Raw genomic sequence first — 24,730 nt, 5'->3', positions numbered from 1 at the left:
CTGTACAGCATGTATCAGTTCTCTGAAAAACAATTCAGAGGAAGTCATTTTGATCCTCAACAAATCTACAAGAATATATCAAATCATCCAACTATCTCATTTACCCATCAAATTAATTGCTGTCCATGTTTTCTCAAGTAAAAGAAGTTGTGGGAAATCTTAGTATACTAGGAGCATTAGGGGTAAAATATTTCAAGAATGTATGGATGGTTTACGTATAATTACTGTTTCTCACGGAGTAGGTTGCTAGTGCACCTGCTCAGGACTTGGTTCCACTACATAGGATACAGACTCTTCATGCTTGTACAATCACAAAACTTACCTGGAAAATATATGAGGTGTCCAGTTAACGGCTGATGGGTTTAAGTGTTAGTAACATTCATAATTAAGATGAGCATGTTAACATTAGTTATGCAGGAATTACTTGTATATGATATATACTGTATATTTGTAACAATCATGTGGCAGTCTGCAAGGTTTCATATGTTTATTATGATATGTTGCATAGCATGTACACTAAGCAGTTGAAATTTTCTTTTTTAGAAAATCATAACTTATCATCACAACTGAGTTTGTTATGCAGTCAGTTTTGTGGTGAATTACTCAAAGATTACTTAGCTCAACTAGACACACACACATGTTTGAGATATTAAGTTACTAGTGAACCAATTTCTGGTATAATGTTCTTGAGTCTTTACTAACTGTAAAATACTTCCTATGTATTTTTAACAAATTTCTTTCAAAATAAGGAACACTGTAACTTGTTATCGTACATAAATGGTAAACAGAAGTCCTGAAATATCAAAATGGTTAATACATTGTTTTAAATAATTTATTTAAATGAGAAATTTCAAATTAAGTTACATTAAATTCCATTTAGAAATACATGTTCAAAGTCAGCTGATGCCTAAGAAGCAACAACAGTGCCACATGGTGAAGGAACATATCAACCAGCACAAGTCGCCACACTATAAAATTATATCAGTCCTGCTTGAAGTATTAGTATACTGGTACTCTTTATATGAGCACTGTCCTCCTAAATGCTGGCTAAGGTCTAGGAAGAGCTTCTTCCATAAATCTGAAGCTCTCCAAGGATCCCAAGAAACTAGCTCTATCAATGTCTCGAGGGATAAACTAAATATCCCAAACATAAAAGTTAAGGAGCTAGCTTCTGGAGGAGCTAGCTTCTGGAGGACCTCCCTTACACCATCTGGAGAATGCTTAACAGACTCATACAGAGTGTCCAGGAGGAATGGTCAATATTCAGGGATATGACAGAAACAATCATCTGAAGCAAAATACTTCATATGGACATATGCCCTATTCTGAATGGCTTCCGAGAGAACACATTTAATTTTCATTTGCTTTTGGGCTAGTGACGCGCACATATGTGTCTTACCCACCCAACCTCTTTGACTTTCTATTCTAGCCCAAACTACCTCGATGCCTTAAACCTCTTTGCTTGGGATGTCTTTCTGACATTAAACTAGCCCACTGAACAACACGCAGTTGTCCGTGGTGTGTTGTGAGTGAAGTAGTGCGAGAGACTGAGAGTGTATGAGAGAGAAGCATCGCTTGACTCTGTTTGTACATGCACTGACTAAAATGCCACACATCTACACTAATGAAGAATATGCAGATATGGTGAATGTTTACGGTCTCTGCGGTGGTAGTGCTCCTGCTGCTGTCAAAGAATATCATCGGCGTTTTCCGAAACATCAAATTCCTGATCATAGAAGGTCTACCAGAGTTTTCAGCACATTGCATGAAACGGGTATTCTTCCAAGTTCCCATTTTTCTTTCGAATGCGTAGTTCAACAACCTGTACTCGTACAGCAACACACTGCTGAAAGAGTGCAGCTCGCGGCGACTTTCTGCACGTATCAATGTACCACGAACACGTGTATGGCGAACATTACATGCGGAAAACTTGTACCCATTTCAAAACTTCATATGGCATATGGGCATATGGGTACAACACATCCGTGCGTGCCACTTGCCCAAAAACAAATGTACATTAAATGTGTTCTAGCTTGGAAACTATTTGGAATAGGGCATATGTATATGTCAATTTCTTTGCTTCAAATGATCGTTCCTGTCCTATCCCTGAATATTGACCATTCCTCCTGGGACACTCTGTGTATGGCAATGTGAGCTGAAAGAGGAACCTTCAGGACTAGGTGCACCTTCCACCAGGAAGTGGTTCTGAGTGCAAATGTGGAGACATCTAGTACCAAGCACATCTTCTGGTCTTCTGGTTACATAGCAAATACTACACAAATCAGGATATCTTACAGGCTCTTTTGTTTGCTGAATTTTTGAAATAATATGTTTGACCTGGGCACAGATATTAAGAAAATAAGTATTTGAAGTTTTCTGGAATGTATTTATCTACATGTCTGTGCAAGAAGGAAAGACCAATGACTGTTTAACTTGAAAGAAACTTCACATTTCTTAACAAAGAAAGTATCAGATGCCTTTGGTTTCATAAATGTTACAACTGGTATCCAGTTCATGTTGAACTTCACAGCAATGTTTCAAGACCACATGAGGAATTCTGCTGGCACTGCCCAGCTAGTAATCAGCTCTTTAAGTTATGCCACACTAACTGGAGAACTATTTGTCTGTTATTGAGCAATATTACACAGCACTTCATATTTGGTTAAATTCAGAGAAGAAGAGCATATTCTTCTCTGCATTCAGAGCCACAGTGGAAGTCTTAAACTTGCACCACACACGTAGGAACTGTTTTGCACTGGACACTCTCAGGTGTTTCGTATCCGCAGCACAATGAGACAGAAGACGCTCTGGCCGATGATCCATGCGATGGTCATTAGGTACCCATACAAAACTTGAGGTTCGATGAGAGACCAGCCCTTCTCCATGATATAACGCATAGAGAGAGTAGGCAGTGTCCCAGGAAGCATCATGCTGAACCACTTGAGGGCTGTCGGCATCCCTTCTATTGGCCACAAAACACCTACAGACAGGAGAGAAAAATTATAATTAGTAGTTTATTTCTGTCTCTTGTATTCACTCTTGATAATAGCGAATATCATTCAATGAATTCACTATAGGGAGGATAGGATTATACAAAAAGGATAAACACTATGACAGTTCATCTTGGTTAGAGGGGGCAACAAGGAGAAGAAATAATAATAACAACATATACATCTTCATTATAAACTGTTAAACCTTTCAGCATTCAATCTGTGAGCTTCTGTGAATTAATTAACAATCCTCTATTTCTATTTGCAACCAGTTCTGTGACCTCATTTAGTTCTACAACTCTTACCATTAAAAACTGTGCCTGCAGTACCAGGATTCAATCACATCACCTTGAGCATACAAGAAAATGTATTCTGAACTGTTCAGAATTGTACGGTGTTATTTCTCTGTTTTTGGGCATGATGTAAATGAGGAGAGAGTGTTTTCTATTATATCTACCCAATGGACAGAAGGAAGGAGCTGGTTAACACTAACATCTATAAGTACAATACAAGATGAAAATTGTAATGAGTTTCATTGGCTTATTCAAAATCAAACTATTGTCCTTTCTTTTCTGCTCTTGGCTCTGAGAAGTATGAGTTGTATACAAACACTCACAGTTTTGCAGTGATATAATTATGTTCTCATCATTAAATGAAGTAGATACAAATATACTAATGTTATATTCTTATGATAAAAGATACTTTACATTGGCCATACTGCCATAATAAGTAAAGTGAATCCTGGTTTTGGACCCTTAAATTGTGACATTGTCCTGGTTTAGGAATTCTGGATTATGACAATCTTATTCTTAACATATGAGTGCTTGCCTCACAGGTAAATTCATAATGTAAATAATATTCATCAGGGCCTAGTAGACTAGGTGAGTTAATCACACCTTGTTTTAGAATATACAGTAAAAATGTTCAACTCAAATAATGCAGAAGCTGTTGAAGATATCGAAAATCTATTTTCACTTCCAGAATGTTATCCAGAGGGACTCATAATAACTGAAATTATAGTACTTTTCCACAGTGTCAAGTAGGCTAGAGGCCACTGATCAGGCATCCTGAGCCAGGGTTTATTTCCAGGTGGTTACCACGCCTGATGTTGCTTAACTTCATAGCTCCCACGGTATCCAGTGTTTCAACATTGCCATGTCATTGGCTAAGAGACATCAGAGAGAAGGAATCCTGCTCTGGAGAGGGGTTCTTTAACATGCTATTAAAGCTAACAAAAGGGGCTCTTCCATTTAAACGTTCCTAAATGTCAGCCCCGAGTACCAGAATTCAATCCCATCACCTTGAACACACAAAGTAAACAGCTAGTCAACTGAGTAATGTAGCTGGACTATTTAGGATGTAGTGAGTGAATTCAAAGATAAATAAATTGTTGAGTTAATCAGTTTTCAGATCAACTTTGCAAAACTTAGGTGGTGTGAGGAGGTAACAGACATGAAATCAGGAAGAATGATTGCTAGTATGAACATGGTAGAAAGTATGGTAGGAGGGTACTTTCACTCAGTGGGAGGTGTTATCATGAATACCGGTAGTTCATAGGATCTTAAGCAGTATATGAAAGTAACACACCAGCTATAGAGTCAAATACATTTTCCAAATTTTCTTATCATTGAGTCATATCTTCTTCTTCTTAGCATTTTCCTACTGTTGCAGGGTCCGTTGTTCTAATCTTAGCTCACCGTTTTGCACGGTCTTGGGTATTGTGTGGTCTCAAGTTCAGAGTCTTCATATCACCATTTACTGTGTCATGCCAATGCTGCTTTGGACATCCACGTTGCCGTTGCTCATTAATTTCAAAGGTGTGAGTGAAATTGGCAACTATTCCAGGTGCAGCACGCAGGACATGAACAGATCATTGGAGACTTTTTTCCTGTGCCTTCTCAGTGATGGGCGCAGTGTCCATTTGCTGGTAGACGGTGTTATTTTTGACACGGTGTAGGAATGTGATGCCCATCAACCAACGGGGCATACGCATTTCCATGGTGTGTAATTGGCACTCTGTAGCTTTGTCAGCCAGTCGACGTTCAACACTATATGAAGCAACAGGATCATGCAGTATGTTTTGGACTTCAGATGTAGTGGCATCCTTCTGTCACAAAGTATGTCTGTGACTTCCCTCCAAATCATACACAGTAGTAAATACTGTATATATGCAAATAGTTTGAGTTTTTTTTTTCTTCAAAATTTGGTACCAATAAATACAGGTAAACACAAGATTCAGGATAAGGTTGTTTCCGTTCTTGTAATATCTGATTTCCATTGTATTCAGAATAGTACACGGCATCAGTTACCTAGTGAGAAGAGAGGCGTGAATCACATGTTAAGTATGGTTCCAAATGCAGCGTTCCCATTATCACTCATTTACAGCTAAAAAGAGAAACTTCATGTTATTGAATATGTAGAGAATACTGGGAAATGCATAGCAGGAAGAAATTATATTATGACTGGTAAAAAGAAAAATGAAAAGCAAAGAAAATATACAACTAAAAGGTTCACTCGGAGTCAATACACAATACGTCTGAAAGAAACCTTAAGAATTAAGATATAAAAGGTAGATGTTTTGGCCAATTTGAGCCTTCTTCAGCTTTAAGAAACAAAATGTAAAAATAAGCTTATGACATTAACACTAAAAACACAACATTAATCTTTATAAAAAGTTATTCTTGGAGTTCTTGTTGTCAAAAACAAATCTGAAGAGATGACAAGAATTTCAAGAACAAGTTTTCATAAAGAAATCTTGTAATGTTGTGGTTTTATGTTAATGTCATATGCTTGATTTTTAACTTTATACCTTGACTTTTAAGGCTGGAGAAGGCCCAAAGGGGCCAAAACATGCATTGTATATGTCTTACTTCTTAAGAGTTTCTTTCAGACATGTTGTGTATTGACTATGGTGGACCTTTTAATTGTATATTTTCTTATACTATACATTCAATATGGAACAACCAAACATCTGATTCTTACATTGCAAAGAAAAGCAAACTTAACTTCAAGAAACCAATAGTATTCACCAGGCATTTTATGCTGAAATAGCTAAGTGTCTGGACATCAAGAATGGACTGTGCAATTAAGCGAATGAAAGATTACGATGAGTGCAAAGATTATAGTATGTCATTCTGAAATAAATTGATATTTTATGTGATTCATTTCTTGTAAATAAATCACAAATTAAAAACTTTCCTTTTCAATAAGAATTTTCCCTTTTAAAATTTAGGATATGCATATGATTCACATATATACAGTAATGGGATCACTTACCACTTACTGTGAGAAATGGGAAGAAGGACCCCAGAGACATGTAGTTTGCCATTGTAAGGTTCTCACTTATCACAGAAATAACCAGACCTGAAACAGATATCAAGTATCAAATGTGAGATAGCAGTAGAGTTAAACAACGGAAGGCTGTTAGAAGTTAACTAGAGCATTTAACAAAAATTTGAACTCTAGCAAACTGAAGACTGACATATGAGATGAAATCCAATGAAACAAGGCCCCATTGCTCACTCCGCTGTATGCTCAACCAACAACCCTACAACCCAGACTTGTCACCTTGCGACTTTCATTTGTTCGGGCATCAAGAAATTTCAAGGTCAAACACTTCCCCAACAATGATGAATTCAAGACTGTGATGCTAGAATGGTTCAAGCTACAACCATAAACCTTGTTTATCGATAGTATCCAAAGTTTGATGAAACAGGGGGATCAAATTTTGAATGCACAGTTTTTTGTAAGATGGTATTGCATATTTATTCCTGAAATAATGCTGTATCTGTTTGTGTTTGCATTTGTAATATATTTGTATTAGTTTGTATTGATAAATGTGCTCAAGCAGGTTTCAGTTGATCACTCCTCACGTTTTAGTCATTCAGAATTGGTCACTGCTAGGATACTTCTCCCTGGTTAATCATATAGTCACTAGTTAGTGAATCTTCTTCTGTTCTACAGATTTTAGAGACATTCTTATATACACTGCTGGCTGTGATGAGTTGGGCCAGGCTAAGCTAAGAGGAATAGAGAGTAGTTGAACAGGAAAGTTTTCACATTGCATGTGGAGAATCTGGTGTGCGGTTAGTTATAAAGTGAATTTTATAGAAGAGACATCTTCCAGTGCCGTGCACATTCTACTCCAGAAAGTGTCTTTGCTTGAAGATTATGCTTGTCTGTGTATATGCTGCCAGTTTCTGTTGAAAACCATAGAAAATAAACTGTTATTCAGGGGCGTAATAAAAAAATTGGTCCCCACTCAAATAAAATGTAAAACCTATGGATAACTAATATAAATTACAGCAGGTGGAAGCAATGCAATATATTGCCAAGTTATAAACAAAGGGAATATTCATTCTTGTAAGATTATTAAAAATAATGTTTAACACATGGTATTTGACTGCCTCCGTGTTTTAACGGCTAAGCTGCTGAGCAACCAACCATGAACCACTTAGATGTTTTTACTTAACTTTAATTGGTTTAATTATTTTCAGTAACTACAGAACTATTACTTTACAAATAAAAAGTCTTATATAATCCTCCTTTTCAATACAACATGCAAGTACAGAACTATACTCTGTAATCGACACTGAAGTCTCGGTTATAATATTTTATTCAATTACAACAACAACAAAAAATCCCTGGTGAACTAAAGTTTGAAAAAATATCAAACAGCACAACTGATAAGCCTAGCCTATTATTAACTTCATGCACAGAGAGCTTGTTCAAAACTGAATGGACATTGTTACTACACCAAGTTCTAATTGGCGTTATACATTGTTGTCGAATAAATGTATGTCAAAAGTTAAATGTTCAGCAAAATTTGTGCATAATGTGATCTCAGGTGCACTAAACATCAACAAAGTTAAAATATCATATTTTGGTATCAATTTTCATTGTTGTAATAATTTTTCAATAATTTGGTGCAGATCTTCATGAGGAGCATGTTGTGGTGTTGCGAGAGACGGCAAGGGCAAGAACTGTTTGCAGCTAGGTGCAAGCAAGTGGCAATTACTCTACATACAAATTGTAAAATATAAACAACTATTTCAACTGATTCAACAAAACTGCCCCGATCATTTCCGTGCAGAGTAACATTAGACTAGATATATGCAGTATTATTTTTATTTTTTTGCAGGGAGTTTGTGGGGCCCCTTAAAGGCCTGGGCCCACCTGCACCGCAGGCCCTGCAGGCCCTAATGTTATGCCCCTGCTGTTATTAAAGTATAATTACTTGCTGAAATGCTTTCCATGGCAAATTCTAGTGTTATGTCTCTGTTATTCTTCTGATCCCAAATAGCCAGGCAAGATCGCACTAAACAAATGAGCATTCCTATGTCTTTTCCACATCTTCCACAGATGAACTGAAATGAAACCCAATGGTATTTCAATTATATTGAAGCAGGAAATACAAAGTTGCTTGAGCTTTGGATCCCTAGTTCCACGAGGTCCAGCTGGCAGGGAGAACGGATCCATCTAAACGTGCTCGGTTATGCCATAAGCGTGGGTTGGCTTGGCCCAGCCTGGCTTGAATCTGCTGTAGCGTGAAGCACCATTATAGCTTTCAGTATCAATCTGCAAGTCTCTGTGAATGAACTATATGCTCCCACTATCTTCTATTTACAACTAGCTCCAAGACCTCATTAAGTTCTACACCTCTTATCTTTAAACCATTAGAGATTTTACAGATCCTCAATAAAAATATAGATTCATCACTTAATTTCTTTCTAAATGTATTGCAAGTTTGAAAATACCAGCATAACACACCACAGAAATCCATGGTGAGAGTTTAGAGTTGCTGTAAACTAAAAATCAAGCCGCTGATAGGAGGTTCAAAATTTTAGAATGATTATCTGTTTGTTTTCTTTTTAAATTTTATTCATCACTGTAATGGATGAAATAATGAAAAGAGTTAAGAAACTCAACAACAGCTCTGAGTTTAAAGCTCTTGCCTTTGCAGATGATGTGGTGATATGAGGAGATAGTGAGGTTGAAGTACAACAGAAGCTTAATGACTGGAATGCAATATTCAAGCAATTTGGTCTCAAGATAAGCAAGTCCAAAACAACAGTGTTGCCTGTTAGTCGACAGAACATCTATTCTAACATCACTCTAGATGGATCCAAGTTGGAACAAGTCCATCAGTTCTACTATCTTAGCAGTGTAGTAACAACAGACAGCTGACCATCTGCAGAAACCAGTAGTAGAGTACAGAATGGAGCACAGTTTTATCAACTTGTGAGAAAACTTTTTTGGGATAAACAAGTTCTGTTAAGATCAAAAAAGTACTCTACAGGAGATTTTTTGTACCACTTACCACATACAGTCTAGAAACCTGCATCCAAACCAACAGAAATATCAGCAAACTACAAGCAGTGGAAATGAAGTTCTTAAGAACTATGATTTTGGAAACGAGGAGGGACAAAATAAGAAATGAAGAGATACGCCATCTTGTCCAAATGAAAAAATCCCCTAATGAGATCTGTGTCAAAGCCAGGCTGAAATGGTTTGGTCCTCTTAAAATAATGGACCCACAAAGAACAGCTAGAGTGTGGTTTGAGCGAACTCAGAGGCAAAAGATCAAGAGGTCGGCCAAGGAAGAGATGGATCAATCAAATTAGAAATGATCTAGCTAGATGAAGTCTGGATTTACAGCAGGTTAAGGAAGAAAACCTTTACATGGACAGAAGTAAATAGAGAGAGCTCATTCACCGCACTCAAGAAACTGGAGCTGGTTCAAGAAGGATAAGAATAAGAATAAAGAGAACATTAATTTATAGTTCTTTTGATCTTGTAGATAGTGAAAAGTGGATAGCAGTAATCTACAAGTCCTGACAACTCTAGTTTAGTAGAAATTAGTTTAATACAACATTCATCTGAAAAATATTGTGACTGAGACTCTACTTGTAATGAGAATTAGAGAACTAGAGATACTTCGTTGGCCAATGGCGTATACTGCCATGAATATCTGGGCTACCACTCAGCCTAGTAATACACAAAACATTAAATTACATTTTTTAAAATCTTATCTATTTGTATGTGAAGTAGAGATGTCTGGTTTGGGATGAAAATTCCTCGATGATGTCAATGAAGTTGCATTTGGGCCACTTGCAAAGTTTCTGAAGAAACTTACATTAATGCCAAACCACATAAACGTTCTTGTTTATGTAATACAAGCAAGATACCTGTGCTTCGCTATGGTTTTAAACTGAAAGTTATTATTCAAAGTTTTATATTTTGGAGAGTCCATTGTCTGCTGAGCCTGTAAAATACACCCTCAGTTCATATAAAAACGGTTTTGGGGAATGATTATTTATTTTATGATCTAATACTCACTTGAACCTCATACGGAAGAATTTGAATGTTTTAAATCCTATCTTATTGAACATCTAGGACTTAAGACCAACCTGTGAAATTTTGGTTTTTGTACGTCAAAAAATAATGGAGGAATGAATGCTTTTTAAGGGGTGAATGTTTTCAAATATTTATTAACATCTAGGATATAGAAGACCACCCTTCATTTAAAAAAATAAGTTTGTGCCTGAAACGGTTTCAGAAGAATGGATATTGTAATTTTGAGAGTCAACCACCATCTAAACCCCTTAGGAGAGAAATATTTTCAAGTATTTGATATTTTACACCTAGGACATTAAGAAGACCCATATTGTAAAACTACAACTTTGAGCATCAAATGGTTTTGGAGGGATGAATAATTTCATTTACGGAGCACTTTAGGGGTGCAACATTTAAAAATTCCTATTTCACACCTAGGATTTAAAATATATACCGTTATTTGGAATTTTGTCTCTGTACGTTAAACTGTTTTGGAGGAAAGTATTCATATATTTGTTTTTGGATCTTAACCCCCATTTAACTTTCTGAGAGGTGAAATTTGTTTCAAACCTTCTGTTATTTATTACCTAGGATATCAACTGAAATTTTAACTTTGTAATTCAAATGGTTTCATATAAATGCATATCTTTGTCATCATTCCACACACACCCCCCCCCGGCCCCCCAGTCTAAAACCCTTAGGGGGTGTATTGTTTTAAGTGGATTTCCCAGAAACAAAAAAATATGTGTTTCTTTATTTTTAAAGAAGATTCCAAATACAAATTTGTATGCCTGTAATATCTTCAGTTGTTGAGATATAAGCATCCTCTTAAAAAGAATTCAACCCCCTTTTCAGTCCTTTTTACACCCCCCCCCCCCCATAAGTGGATTTTCTGGAAACAAAAAACATGTGTTTCTTTATTTTTAAAGGAGATTCCAAACATCAATTTTCACACCTGTAACATCTTCAGTTTTGAGATACCAGTATCCTAATAAAAATACTTCAACCCCATTTTCACTCCATTTTATCCTTTTAAGTGTTTTCTCCGAAAACAAAAAAAATACATATTACTTCATTTTTAAAAGATAAAACATATCAATTTTCACGTCTATAACATGTTAAGTTTTTGAGATAAACTGTATATGTGCTCATTTTAAAAATTTACCCCCTTTAACACTTCCCCTTAAGTGCATTTTCAGAAAAAAATTATGCGTGTTCCTTTACTTTTACAGGAAATTCCAAATACCAATTTTCATGTCTGTAACATGCTATGTTTTTGAAATATACTGTAGATATACTCATTTTAAAAATTCACCTCCTTTGTCACTCTTGCCCTCTTAAGTAGTTTTTTCTACAAAAAAACACATGCTTCTTTATTTTTAAAACAGATTCCAAATACCAATTTTCATGACTGCAACATCTTCAGTTTTTGAGATATCCTCGTAAAAGGTATTCAGCCCCCTTTTCACATTTTTCACCCCCGAAAATAAAATAAATATGTATTTCTTCATTTTTAAAGGAGATTCCAAATATCAATTTTCACGTCTTTAAACTGTTAAGTTTTTGAGATATAGATACACTCATTTTAAAAATTCACTCCCCTTTTCACCCTCTTAGTGATGAAATATCCAAAAATTATCCCTTAGTGAGCACCTACATTATAATATAAATGTATCCCCAAAATTCCATTTCTTTACATCCAGTAGTTTTGGCTCGGTGATGATGAATCAGTCAGTCAGTCAGTCAGTCAGTCAGTCAGTCAGGACATGTTATTTTTTATATATATAGATTATATAAACTTATGTAATATCATTTACTTAAGCGTTCTTGTGTCTACATTGAACGGCAATATGACTTATGAATACTATTTATTTTTTGATCAGTGTGCAGAGCATGTTGTTTATCTAGCTGTAAATATGTTCTTGTACTGTATTACCAAAGTTCTCAAAGTTCATGCTACTCTAAATGTGAGCCTTTGATTTGTCATATTTTTTAACTGCCGTGTGAAAAGAGTTCATATTTGAAAACCCTTCCTTTGACCATACATTAGCTTCGCGACTAAATAACATGGCCAGCAATCCAGTTTAGACAGCTTTGAACTACCGGACAACCAATTCCATCGATCATATGGTACTGTAGATGATGTGGTTGATGTGTATACTCATGCTGTTTTACTTTCACATTGGCACACAATTGCAGTTCAGGTAGGCCTTGTCATATTCATAATTTGAGCTTTGTCACTCTGTGGACGAAGGCAGCTGAAAGGAACTTTTAACAAAGTCTCTGTTACACAGTCATTGGCATTTAAAGACCCCACAGGTGTTTGCTCCATCATCTTCTCACAAAACCAAAGCTGGCACAGTTAAAAGTATAGCTATAAGTATAAAAATTCTTCAGCATATAGACACTTAAACAAATTAGAAATCAAAAATATTACAACTTCTAAAACATACTCACTTCTATGAGTGCGATAATGTATACTTTTGTCGGCTGTTTGTTGCATTGAACGCTTTTAACTAAGTAAGAAACCGCTAGCTGTAGCAGCAACTGCCTCGCTCTCAGTGCTGAGGCTGCACTGAATGAGCGCCGGTGTGCAGAGGGGAGGTGCCTAAGGCTGTCACTCTCCTTGGTCACCATTTCTACAGCATTGCCACATTCACTATCCACCAACCATAATTTCTTTTGATAAAGAAGAATATGCATGAATGTCACGATTGTTTGAAACTGTAATAAAGTTTTTATTTATTTTTAATATCATTTTCTTGGGCTACAGCTAGTAGTTTCTTACCTAGTTAAAACCATTTAACACAACAAATCGCCTACAAATAGCCCCAGTAGCCTGTAGGATACGCCCCTGTTGTTGGCAGGAGATATGGTACCCTGCAACCTTAATTGATGCATGGCTATGTTACTGTGCAATTCTGGCAGGCAGCAGGATGGCACATTTTAATGCAGGCATCCACATTGCAGCAAGATTATTGTCTAAATAGTGATAGAGTATTGATGTGAGAATTAAGCAGCATTTGAGAATTTTTTTGTGTGTGAGCTACAGTATGGCAAGACAGTGAGAGAAACTTGCAACCTCATCTAGCAGGCTTACCAGTCATTAACACAAGTATGAGTTCTTCAGTGGCACATGAGGAAGGATTCTGGGTAAGGTTCCAGGTATCTGTGACTGTCTTTCCTATCTTCACACAAAATTTTGTACTCGCATACTGCTCAGCTTTCACATCCATGCTCTACCACCCCATCAAGCACTGTGTAACTGGGCGCCATCCTTCCAACTGATGCTTCCAGCTGCTGACAAAGTATGCCTATTTAATTCTCCTTACAATTACAATCTCCATAGCAAAACGTTCTGGACAAGAGTTGTACAGTAATTCCAGGCTCCATATGATGGTAACTGTGCTTTGTTATCCCTACAGTATTCTAAACACCAATATTTTAGATGAGATTATGACTTACCAAAACACATGCCACAGACACCTTGCAAAAAGACTAGCGCCAGTAATGCTGCTATGTGCCCATGACACACAACATTGAAGACGAATAGAGCCAGAGCTATGACCTCTACGCACTGGACGAACATACACACCAGCTGGCAGAGGATATGCGAGATGAGGATTTCTGCTGACGTCACACCTACAAGAATTGGCATGTATTACAAAGTGGAGAGAGTAATTATTAAATCATTTTATGCGGAGAACAGTTGGAGAGGACAAATGATTTTAAAGTAGAGGAAAAGCGAGAGATGGTGAAGAGACAAAAGGCAAGAATGATAAGATGTGGGAACTGGAGTAAAATGAATGAATTTGGGAAAAGCAGCAGGAATAAATGAATTATATACGGGAATGCTTAAAGCAGCAGGACCTGCGATGACTGTTGCTTTGTCTTGGGGTCGTACCCATAACACCACAATTCGTTCCCGATGATAATTTTGTGAAAGAAGTTCTTGTCCACTTCCAAGTGGTTGAACAAGTCATGGCAAGCAGCGACACGAGTCTGTTTGATCAGGTGTCAACAAGCAGGGGATGTATTTCGACACAATTCATCTCATTTGCAAATCTGCAGCTACAATGTGTTACACTCAGCTCCATAAAAGACCAGATAGTTCAGCAAGTTTGTCAAGAGTATGCCTTTTATTCTCGTACACAAGCGCGCAAACTTTTTCCACGTTTCCGTCAGTCTTTGAATGACATGTCACCGCATTTGAATCACAAATACCATTCAAACACTTGAGTTCTTTTCCAGGCATGTTCTTTATAAGCTGTAGGCAATATCAACAGCATCTGATGCACTTTTAGCAAGCAGAAAACTAAATTTCAATGCCGCATGCTGTTCTTGAATATCAGCCATTTCACAAAATCACAAGAATTAAAAAGATTGAAAAAACACATTGCACAAAAACTGTCACAGGGGCTCGCTACAACTGTCTCAAGTCATACTGCTTGGCATAATGATTCAGAAGGGGTTACTTAACACCCACCAAGAGGGAGAAGCCCCAACTAAAAGAGCAATGCGCGCAGCGAATTACATACGGTTATTGTTTGGTCCCCCGTCCTCGTAACAGAATAATAATACATATTTGTAATTGTATACAGTCCGACTCGTTGGCTGAATGGTCAGCGTACTAGCCTTCAGTTCAGAGGGTCCTGGGTTCGATTCCCGGCCGTGTCGGAAATTTTAACCTTCATTGGTTAATTCCAATGGCCCGGGGGCTGGGTGTTTGTGCTGTACCCAACATCCCTGCAACTCATACACCACACATAACACTATCCTCCATCACAATAACACGCAGTTACCTACCCATGGCAGATGCCGCCTACCCTCATCGGAGAGTCTGCCTTACAAGGGCTGCACTCGGCTAGAAATAGCCACACGAAATTATATAAATTATTATTGTATACATCTATATATATATATATATATAGATGTCTGACTCCTTGACTGAATGGTCAGCATTGAGGCGTTAGGTTCAAAGCGTCCCGGATTTGATCCTGGCCAGGTCAGGGAGTTTAATCGCATCTGATTAATTCTTCAGGCTCGGGGACTGCGTGTTTATGTTTGTCCCAACACTCTCCCCTTCATATTCAGACAACATACCACACTACCAACTACCACAGAAACAGGCAATAGTAACCATCCCTCCACACAGGGTTGGCATCAGGAAGGGCATGCAGTCATAAAACAGGGCTAAAAATCCACATGCAGGACACAGTTTGCACCCACAATCCCACAGGTGTGGGAAAAGCGGTGGAAGAAGAAGAAGAAGAAGAAGAAGAAGAAGAAGAAGAAGAAGAAGATGATGATGATGATGATGATGATGATGATGATGATGATGATGATGATGATGATGATGATGATGATGATGATGATGATTTGTAATTATATATAGATACTATCTGAATAGGCTGTAATATGCTTGATAACTGGTGTGATAATACATACTGTATTTGTAATTACAGTATATATGGATGTAGTGGTTAAGTGTAAGAGCAGTGGCAGCGCATGGATAAAACGTCAGCGGTTCACTGCTTTGGAAAATAATGTGTTCAGATTTATTGTTACTTGACTAATGTTCACACAGATGTAAAATAGTGACATTGCTTGATTAGCAACGCGACTTTCTTTTTAAGGCACACAGCTGCAGAGCGAAGGAATAGCAGAGAGAGGAAAGGTGCAACTACTGTAAGCTGATACAGTTTCCTCTGATTCTGAAGACATTGCTTGCGTAGGAATAACTGCTTAAGGAACGTGTTAGGCAGACTACTGTTATTTATGTCTGGATGTATTTTGCTGTTTACTTTACACAAAACACGTATTACCAATTAAAAGTTTTATTCATTACATAAACTTGGGCTACATATGCCTATTGATGCTATACAAATTGTAGTTACCAAAATATTCTGGTTCATTGTGGTTAATTAGATCTGAGTGCAAAATCATGAAATTAAAGTCCCTTCAAAACATACAGCAAATATTAACTGTGCGCTCTGACAGTGCTTCAGCTAATTTCGGGACTGCTCAAAGTAACTCGTGTCTATCTCTGGTTCAGTTGCCAGCAATTCCTGGGCTATGTTTTCCCTCCTCATCATAGCCCCTTGCTATGCTCAACACCCCCACGTCCACCATCCTGAAATTGAAGCTCATGGTGTTTACAATGGAATGGATAAAACTGTAAAGGAGAAAAAAAAAACCACAAGGGAATAGGGAGCTGAAAGTGATGTTGTTTGAAGTGTGATATGGGGAGGAAATGGAGAAAAAAGGACATACTGAGTGAGTATATTGGTAAGTATGGAATGAAAAAAAAAAAAAAATTGTGCTGACTGTATCTTTTCAACTTCAAGGTGATAACAAACATGTTCAAACTGAGACCAAACACATTCAGATTGAGACCTAATACATTAAAATTGAGACCAAATACATTGAAATTGATACCAAACACATTCAAATTGAGACCTAAACATTCAAATTGAGACCTAACATATTGAGAATGAGACCAAACATATTCATATTAAGAATAGTAAGTTAAAACAGGAAATAAATATAAAGGATGAAATCTTAAGCACATAGCTTTATTGAAAAAGACAAAACTTTTCAAAATGAAATACATCTTTAATGTAAGTATTGGTTTTTGCTCTATATATCAAACTATAAAGGCCTCATGTTCCTTCATAATTTTCACCCTCCTCCTTCCCCTAAACTGCCATTCAAATTGGTTTTGATTTTTCACCCATTGATATGCGGGTCTTTTTCTGACTATTCAGAGTTCATTGGCTAGTATTCTCCAGTCTCCATTATAGTTAAAGTTGGCACACATTTAGTGTATAAACATTTTCTGCTTCCCTTTCTCTACTCAAGGCATATTAAAACAAATTTCTCATTCACTGTTAAATAAGGATTGTAGCACATAAATCGTGACATTCAAAACAATTGCTGATGAGACATTGTTCATTTCAATTCTCAATCTGAATTTGTTTAATACTGATTTGAAAATTATTAATCTCAATAAGAAATTGTTTGGTCTCAGTTTGAAATTGTTTAATCTCAATTTCCAGTTGTTCATTGAGGCTGAAAACTACTACTACTAGAGGACCCGTGCTGCTCTGCCGCATTTCTTATAAATAGGGCAAATAACTCGTCTTGATATGCCTGTCATAGTCATATTGTTTTTCCTGCCCTTCTCACTAGTTTTATGAACATTTAATATTGGTATATGCTAAATGATTCATTTGTAATTTAGTTTATAACACTTCTTTCCACTTTACAAAGGAAAACTTTTTTCCATAGAATATTCTCTGGGCTTCAACTAATCTGCCATATCTGGATCTTAACATTTTCAAATGATTTTACCTGAGACAGTGCAACATACAATTGGCCGTGTCTGAAGACTTGGTTCAGTTAAGTAGACTATCCACATTTTCAAGCGTTATTCCCAGCGTTTTACTAATGGCCATGCAGAAGGCTAGTCGACTTGATATCCTCCCATCTGTACATAAGTAGAGTGTTTTCTCTTAGCAGTATGTAAGTTATTGGGAACGTTCAGCCATCTGTTGAGTATATTCAGAAGCTGGTGAAGGTCAAAGAATCAAAGAGTATCTAGCAGAGAATAGTATTCTTCCATCATCAGAGGAAGTATGGGGCTAAATTGAGGTAACTAGACACTATTATGAAACCTGAGTGCCTGCATGCATCAGAAACACTGGATATGATAGGAAAAGGTGAGCTTGAAGATATCTCTAAAAGAGAAAGGAAAATGCTAAGAAAAGTTCTAGGTCCAAATGTAAAAAGTGGAATGAGAAGATTCAAACAAAGAATTGTATCAAAGAACAGAAGGAGTGGTTGAATTGATGAGGAAGAGAAGGTTACAGTTATATGGACACTTGGTGAGGATGGACAGTAACAGACTAACAAAGAGAATCTATGAATTATTTAGGAAGAGAAAGACAGAACTGAAAAGGTTTCGAGAAGTGAGGTTGGACTTGATGAAGATGAGAGTTCTACAAGATTGCATCATGGACAGAAATCCATTTAGACAATGTGTCAAAAAGTTCTGTGGTTTCTAGGAGAATGGGGAAATGCTGATGAGAAAAGGGAGGTCCTATACAGAAGAGCAGAAGAAGGAAGTAGGAGAAAGGATGAAAAGATACTGGCAGAGATGAAGGCTAAAAATACTGCAAAGATTGTCAAACATGATCCATTGTGGTCAAAACAAAGGAGAAAAATAAATCATATGGTCTCAGCTACTGTGGTGCAGACCTGCCAGATTTGACATTCCGATTGTGCTGCTATCAACACAGATATTTAACATGCCAACAACGACAGGGTCGTGGAGTGCCAAGATTATTGGCTATCCTTCAAAGATTTGCTAATTCAGCCGAGATAGAATCTGGAAATATGGAATCATGAGTCAGACACTCTATCACTGATCCACCAAGGCAGCTGTTAAAAAAGTGTGGAGGAGACAGTGAAGGGAAAGGTATTGTTTGGAGGACAAGACCTTGAAATTGCAGAAAACACCAAGTACTTGGGAAATGAACTGATGCAGGATTGGACATGGAGAACATTAAAAGGATACAACTGGGAAAGGCACTTTGTCAGAGTGTGAGGAACTTGATCTGGAAGAGAGGAGCAGCAAGGAAGTGTAAAGAGGTGATAACATGTATTATTGTCCTATAGGCACCATGCAACTACAGTACTAACAGCAGCGCTTTGCCATGGCAGCTTTATTATGTATTCGCGGGAGACCTACAGGAAAGGCTTCAGACTTCAGTTGGCTGTGAACTAACCTAACCCCATGGCACTACAGCCCTGAAGGGCTCAGCCCGAAGGCCTGCAGATTACGAGATGTTGTGTGGTCAGCGTGACAAATCCTCTCAGTCGTTAATCTTGGCTTTCTAGACCAGAATCTCACTGTCAGATAGCTCCTCAATTCTAATGATGTAGGCTGAGTGGACCTCGAGCCAGCCCTCAGATCCAGGTAAAAATCCCTGACCTGTCCAGGAATCAAACCCGGGGCCTCCAGGTAACAGGCAGGCATGCTACCCCTACACCACATGGCCAGCATTCAGTTGGCTGTGAGATGTGTGATATTGTTATTGAGTGTGGCTTTCAGCTCACAAGTATCGATGATTTATCAAAAAGTTGATGCGATAAGGAGAAAAATCTTTGCATTAGTGAGCCTGTGAATCACGTATACAAGTTACAACAGAGAATACTACTTTGATTTCAGCAGAAGTTATTCATCAAACATCTGTTACTCTCCTGCCCTACAAAGTATTCATAGAGGTAAGGAAAAGTTATACTAATTACTGTTGGCAGAAAGGATAGTTTTTTTTTTTACGTCACACCGACACAGATAGGTCTCATGGTGACAATGTAATGGGAAAGGCCTAGGAGTGGGAAGGAAGCGGCCGTGGCCTTAACTAAGGCACAGCCCCAGCATTTGCCTGGTGTAAAAATGGGAAACAACGGAAAATCATCTTCAGGACTGCCAAGAGTGGGGTTTGAACCCACTATCTCCCGGATGCAGGCACACAGCCGCATGCCCATAACCGCATGGCCAAGGATAGTTGTGATGATCATAATAATATGGCCTCAGCTATCATGTGCAGGCATTTTGATTTGCTGCCATTTAGACTACCTGCATAACAATTTTGATGTTTCACTTTGAAATGGATCTCTTTTTGGTGATCTATTTTGTTGATTAAACCCCTATTGTAGCACAAGAGATCTTATGCATGCCAACATTGTACGACATGGGAGTGCTGAATGGCCTGTCTTCAGCCCTTCAAAGTCCGCCTGGTGTCCGTGATCATTAAGGTGTCAAGTTTATACAGTCCGACATGGTTTGAATCCCGTTCATCAAAACATTTTCACCATCAGCTTGTTGGACGGCAGGGTAGGCAAGGTGGTATACAATTTCTGATCACTAAATTGCATGCCGAAGGCTTGGATTTAATACTAAACTTCTCTGTACTGATCATATGGAGTGAGGGCACATGATGCTGTATGACAGCACATGTCTTTGGACAAAATAACTAAATAACTAACTAACAAACTAATTAAATAAATAAATAAATCCCTTCAAAAATCCAACTACTTGTGCCAAGTTTGACCCCCTGATCTTGGGATATGGAAAACACCACTAATGTTATCTTGCCTTCACAGCATACTCTGTCAGCATGTAAAAAAGATAATAATTAGAAAATGAAATGAATGACTGAAAGGAAACATGAAATCAAGAATTCATGGTACACACTTATACTGCCTCTAATTTCTTTTACAGGACGTATGATCCATTATGCCCTCAAAAGTCGTAGGTGTTCGGTAGCTTACCTGCTACAAGGTTGCGGTCCCAGACTCCTTCAAACTGCTCAGTGATGATCACAGTGGATGTGAGTGTAGTCGCCAAAAAATAGATCATCCTACAGGCAACAAAACACACAAAATCATTCCTGTACAACATATTAAAGAGACTAAAATTTGATGGAGACAGCATGAATACTGCTGAATATTTTCTCTCCTTCTGCTTCTGCTTGTTAGCCCACTTTAAAATTATCTAATGGAGAAAGTTTCAAACTTACTTTACTGTTACTAAATTGGTAAGTTAATCAAATGAAGTTCAGATAATTTTTCTCATGTATGCAAGGTGAGTCTCTGTACAATGGCAAAATGCAGGGATGTAACTGGAGCAATGATAATGATATAATACTGTTTGTTAAATACAGTTTATCAAATTTGGTGGGAACGCCTCCAAGCAAACAAAACAGGTCTACTTCATGTTCCGATGCTATGACATAGATTCTCACCTGGCCCAGTGTAGACTGTTACATGAGGCACATTTCTCAACAGCATGATTGCAGATTCATCATCATAATCATTTAACCGTCTCCAGTTTCCCAGGTGTGGTGTAAGAGCACTCTCCACTCATATCTATACAAGTACACTTCTTCTTCTTCTTCAACTTTACACAATTCCACTCCTCTTCCTTGCAGATCATCTTTTATCTGGGAGATCCATCATGTTCTAGGTCTGTCCCTAGGTTGCTTTCTCTCCAGATCTTTGTAAAACCATTTTCATGCTACCCTATTCAGATCCATCCTCTTCAAGTGACCAAACCATCTCAATCTTGACGTTGCTAGAATTTCGTTAAGTGGTTTCACTTGGATGTCTTCTCAGACTTTTCCATTCCAGATATTATCTCATCTCGTTTTCTGCAGCATTGACCATAGGAATTTCATTTCCACAGTCTGGAGTCTGCTGTTATCACTTCTGTTGATGGTGCAAGTTTCCAGAACATATGTCGTTATTTATGAATGCACATTGTAGTAGAAAAATGCTCACTTGATGAAATTACATTTGAAAAAATGTATAGGATGATAAACTACAGTGTCATAAAGCAGGAATAGAGGATCTGTCTATATGGCCTCTGAGTGAGTATTGAAATGTGATATTAAATATATCTGAAAAATTGTTGCAAATCACTAACCAACACTACACACCATCTTGGGTACGATGCGTGATTGGTGTGCAATAGATAATTGGTCTTATATTCTTTCATGATATAGTGAATTTGAAGTGCTAAGTGACTGACATTTTGTGACCATTCATTGGAATGTTAATGGAAGAAGTAAAACAATATGCATATCGCTTCATTCAGTAGAAGTTGTCGGTGAAACATTTGATGAACTTGGCTGTGGACTTTGAGCCTGCCTTGTTTGCTAGACTTAATTGCTCCTGATTATTATCTTTGGAGTACCCTCAAACAGGAAGTGTACTGGAACAAGTCTAATACTCTTCAGGCTCTCGAACAAGGGAACAAGTGTAATACTGTAAGCCAGTATGAACTGTAGTGAGTTTTACAGATCTTTCTACATCACTGGGACTTGTGCTTGGATACAAATGCTGAATCTTTTCAACAGCTGTGAAGTACAGATGAGATAAAATCTTCAATACCATCCTTTAAATTGCCAGTTAAATATAATACTTTCATGTGTCACATTATGACTTTCATTGGTGAGGTGTGCAATTGGTCTCTGGGGCCTACTTAAGTCCAAGAATTCCTTGGCACATGAGGTATACCTCTTCCTGAATGAGGTACTGCACTAATAGCTTGTTCTTCTTCCTCTTCTTCTGGTGCCTCGTTCTCAGAAGGCTGGCGACCATCATGGAGTAATTTTTCCCATTTTACTTCTTCTGTATCAGGATTATCATATCCTGGATATTAAACTACTATTAGAAGTTCCATGCCTATCATAATTTTCTTTTACCACAATGGTTTCCCTTCTACCTTTCCATTTATGATCAGTTATAACAGGCTATCTTTGTCATTTTCGAAGACGTGATCAAAATAGTCTGCTCTCCTCTGTTTCAATCAATCAATCAATCAATCAATCAATCAATCAATCAATCAATCAATCAATCAATCAATCAATCAATCAATCAATCAATCAATCAATCAATCAATCAATCAATCAATCAATCAATCAATCAATCAATCAATCAATCAATCAATCAATCAATCAATCAATCAATCAATCAATCAATCAATCAATCAATCAATCAATCAATCAATCAATCAATCAATCAATCAATCAATCAATCAATCAATCAATCAATCAATCAGTCAATCATCTGCAGTTAGGGCTGTTTCCAGGTGGCAGATTCACTATCAATTGTTTACATAGTATTTTCTTAACACATTGGCTGCTGCTAGATGTTCACGTGCATCATGTCTTTCCCATGCTACACGCCGTTGATACATATGTGTTTCATTGTATATCTTCCAGTTTTGCTTGTCTTTACTGGTTGGCGAAGTGATTGGGCTTTGTTCTTCTGTAACGGCACTCAGATTGAGGTTCGAGTTATTGGTTCGTGACCTGTTGCTTACAAACGTGGTGTAAGAATGGATGAATGTGGCAATGACAATTCTACTGCTCCTTCAAATTCCAACACAAAAAGAAAATGCAAAAGGCAAATCAGTGAGAAAGTGAAGTAAATTGTGCCACAAAAATGGGGAAAGTAATGACTCTATTTGTTATTATCCTCAGTTCCCTGAAAATCTTTCACTTTGCTTAGAGGCTTGCTTTAGGATATACCACTAGAGCTATACATGCTGTGAATGAATGCAATAATAAAAAATCACTACTGTCCAAAAAACAGTTACTGAAGTATATTCTTAGTGTGAACAATTATTACATTACAATGTACCAATATTTGTTACAATGCAATGTAAACAGGCTATATTAATAACATGCACATTAATGATGTACATGTGCATCTACCGGCACCTAAGATATTACCGGTATATAGTTCTTCCGTGCCGATGATGCACATGTTTGTTGTCAATGATTTTTGATATGTATGTGTAAAAAACTTAACTTATAATGTTAAATCTATCATCTACCACCTTCTAAAAGAAAGAAACAAAAAACATCAACTTCTGGGGTGATTTATAGGTTTAATGAAGGTGTTAAATGATTACAAAAATGGTACAACAGAGTTCTTCCTCTTTGGTTATGGGATCTGTCGATAGGGTCTTCAATATTCTGTAATACATTCATATTTCAGATGTCTGCAGTTGGCTTAGTGAAGAAGGCTTCAGCATCCAGCAGCAATAACACATAATACAGAACACTTCATGACATTTCAACAAATTTTACATTGGAAACTGCAGTTGCACACAGGATGTTTTAACTTTAGAAATACGTATCTTTAGCTATGTGAATTCTGGTTTTGATTTCCACATCCTGATCCCATTCTTTCATTAAGTAGCATCCCAGGTTCATCATGTAATATGGCACTCACTTTTATTACTGTGTTCTTGGCAAAGAAGAAATAAATGTCAGGCTCTACAGAAACAAGGAGTCTTGATGATGTTTACATCCTGTATGATAACTTAGTTATTTATTTTCTACTTGCTGGTAACCATGATTTTTTAACCTTTTGTATAGTAGTTTGCAAATATGAAGTATTAGGGAGGAGCCAGAGATAACGAGACAACTGTAATATTTTACTAGCCTATACATGTTCTGCCTATTATGAATCACAGGTAAATGAATAAAATAAACACACCATTTATTAAAATCTCAGGTATATTTGCAATTATTAAATATAACAAGACAGTTAAAATTATTAGGTTTTGTGATGAAATGAAATAACGTATGGCTTTTAGTGCCAGGATGTGTCCAAGGACTTCAGCTCGCCAGGTCCAAGTCTTTTGATTTGACTCCCGTAGGCGACCTTCGCATCGGGATGAGGATGAAATGATGATGAAGATAACACATAAACCCAGTCATAACACTGATTTTAGTGTTTGTAAATACACAATTGCCTCATACAAATGCACTGTTGCCATTTAATACTTTGTTGTTCCTCCACGCACCTTAATCACCGCTTGGCAT

At 37.3% G+C, this 24,730-nt stretch overlaps 1 protein-coding gene across 1 annotated transcript in view; it reads right to left on the bottom strand.

Annotated features, from left to right (window-relative positions):
- Window positions 1-473: 473 nt before the first annotated feature.
- The window catches only part of LOC136877238 (ABC transporter G family member 23), a 333,038-nt gene continuing 308,781 nt past the window's right edge, over window positions 474-24,730 (bottom strand). Inside the window, exons 14-17 of the mRNA XM_067151098.2 lie at window positions 20,664-20,752; window positions 13,791-13,967; window positions 6,267-6,353; window positions 474-2,980 (exon numbers count right to left, since the gene is read on the bottom strand). Of these exons, the coding sequence (XP_067007199.2) occupies window positions 2,766-2,980; window positions 6,267-6,353; window positions 13,791-13,967; window positions 20,664-20,752 (568 nt within the window). The 3' untranslated portion in view covers window positions 474-2,765. The remainder of the gene's footprint in view (window positions 2,981-6,266; window positions 6,354-13,790; window positions 13,968-20,663; window positions 20,753-24,730) is intronic.

Source organism: Anabrus simplex, chromosome 7 (genome assembly GCF_040414725.1).
Source record: "Anabrus simplex isolate iqAnaSimp1 chromosome 7, ASM4041472v1, whole genome shotgun sequence".
Classification (NCBI taxonomy): domain Eukaryota; kingdom Metazoa; phylum Arthropoda; class Insecta; order Orthoptera; family Tettigoniidae; genus Anabrus; species Anabrus simplex.
This window is presented reverse-complemented; position numbering and strand designations above follow the sequence as displayed.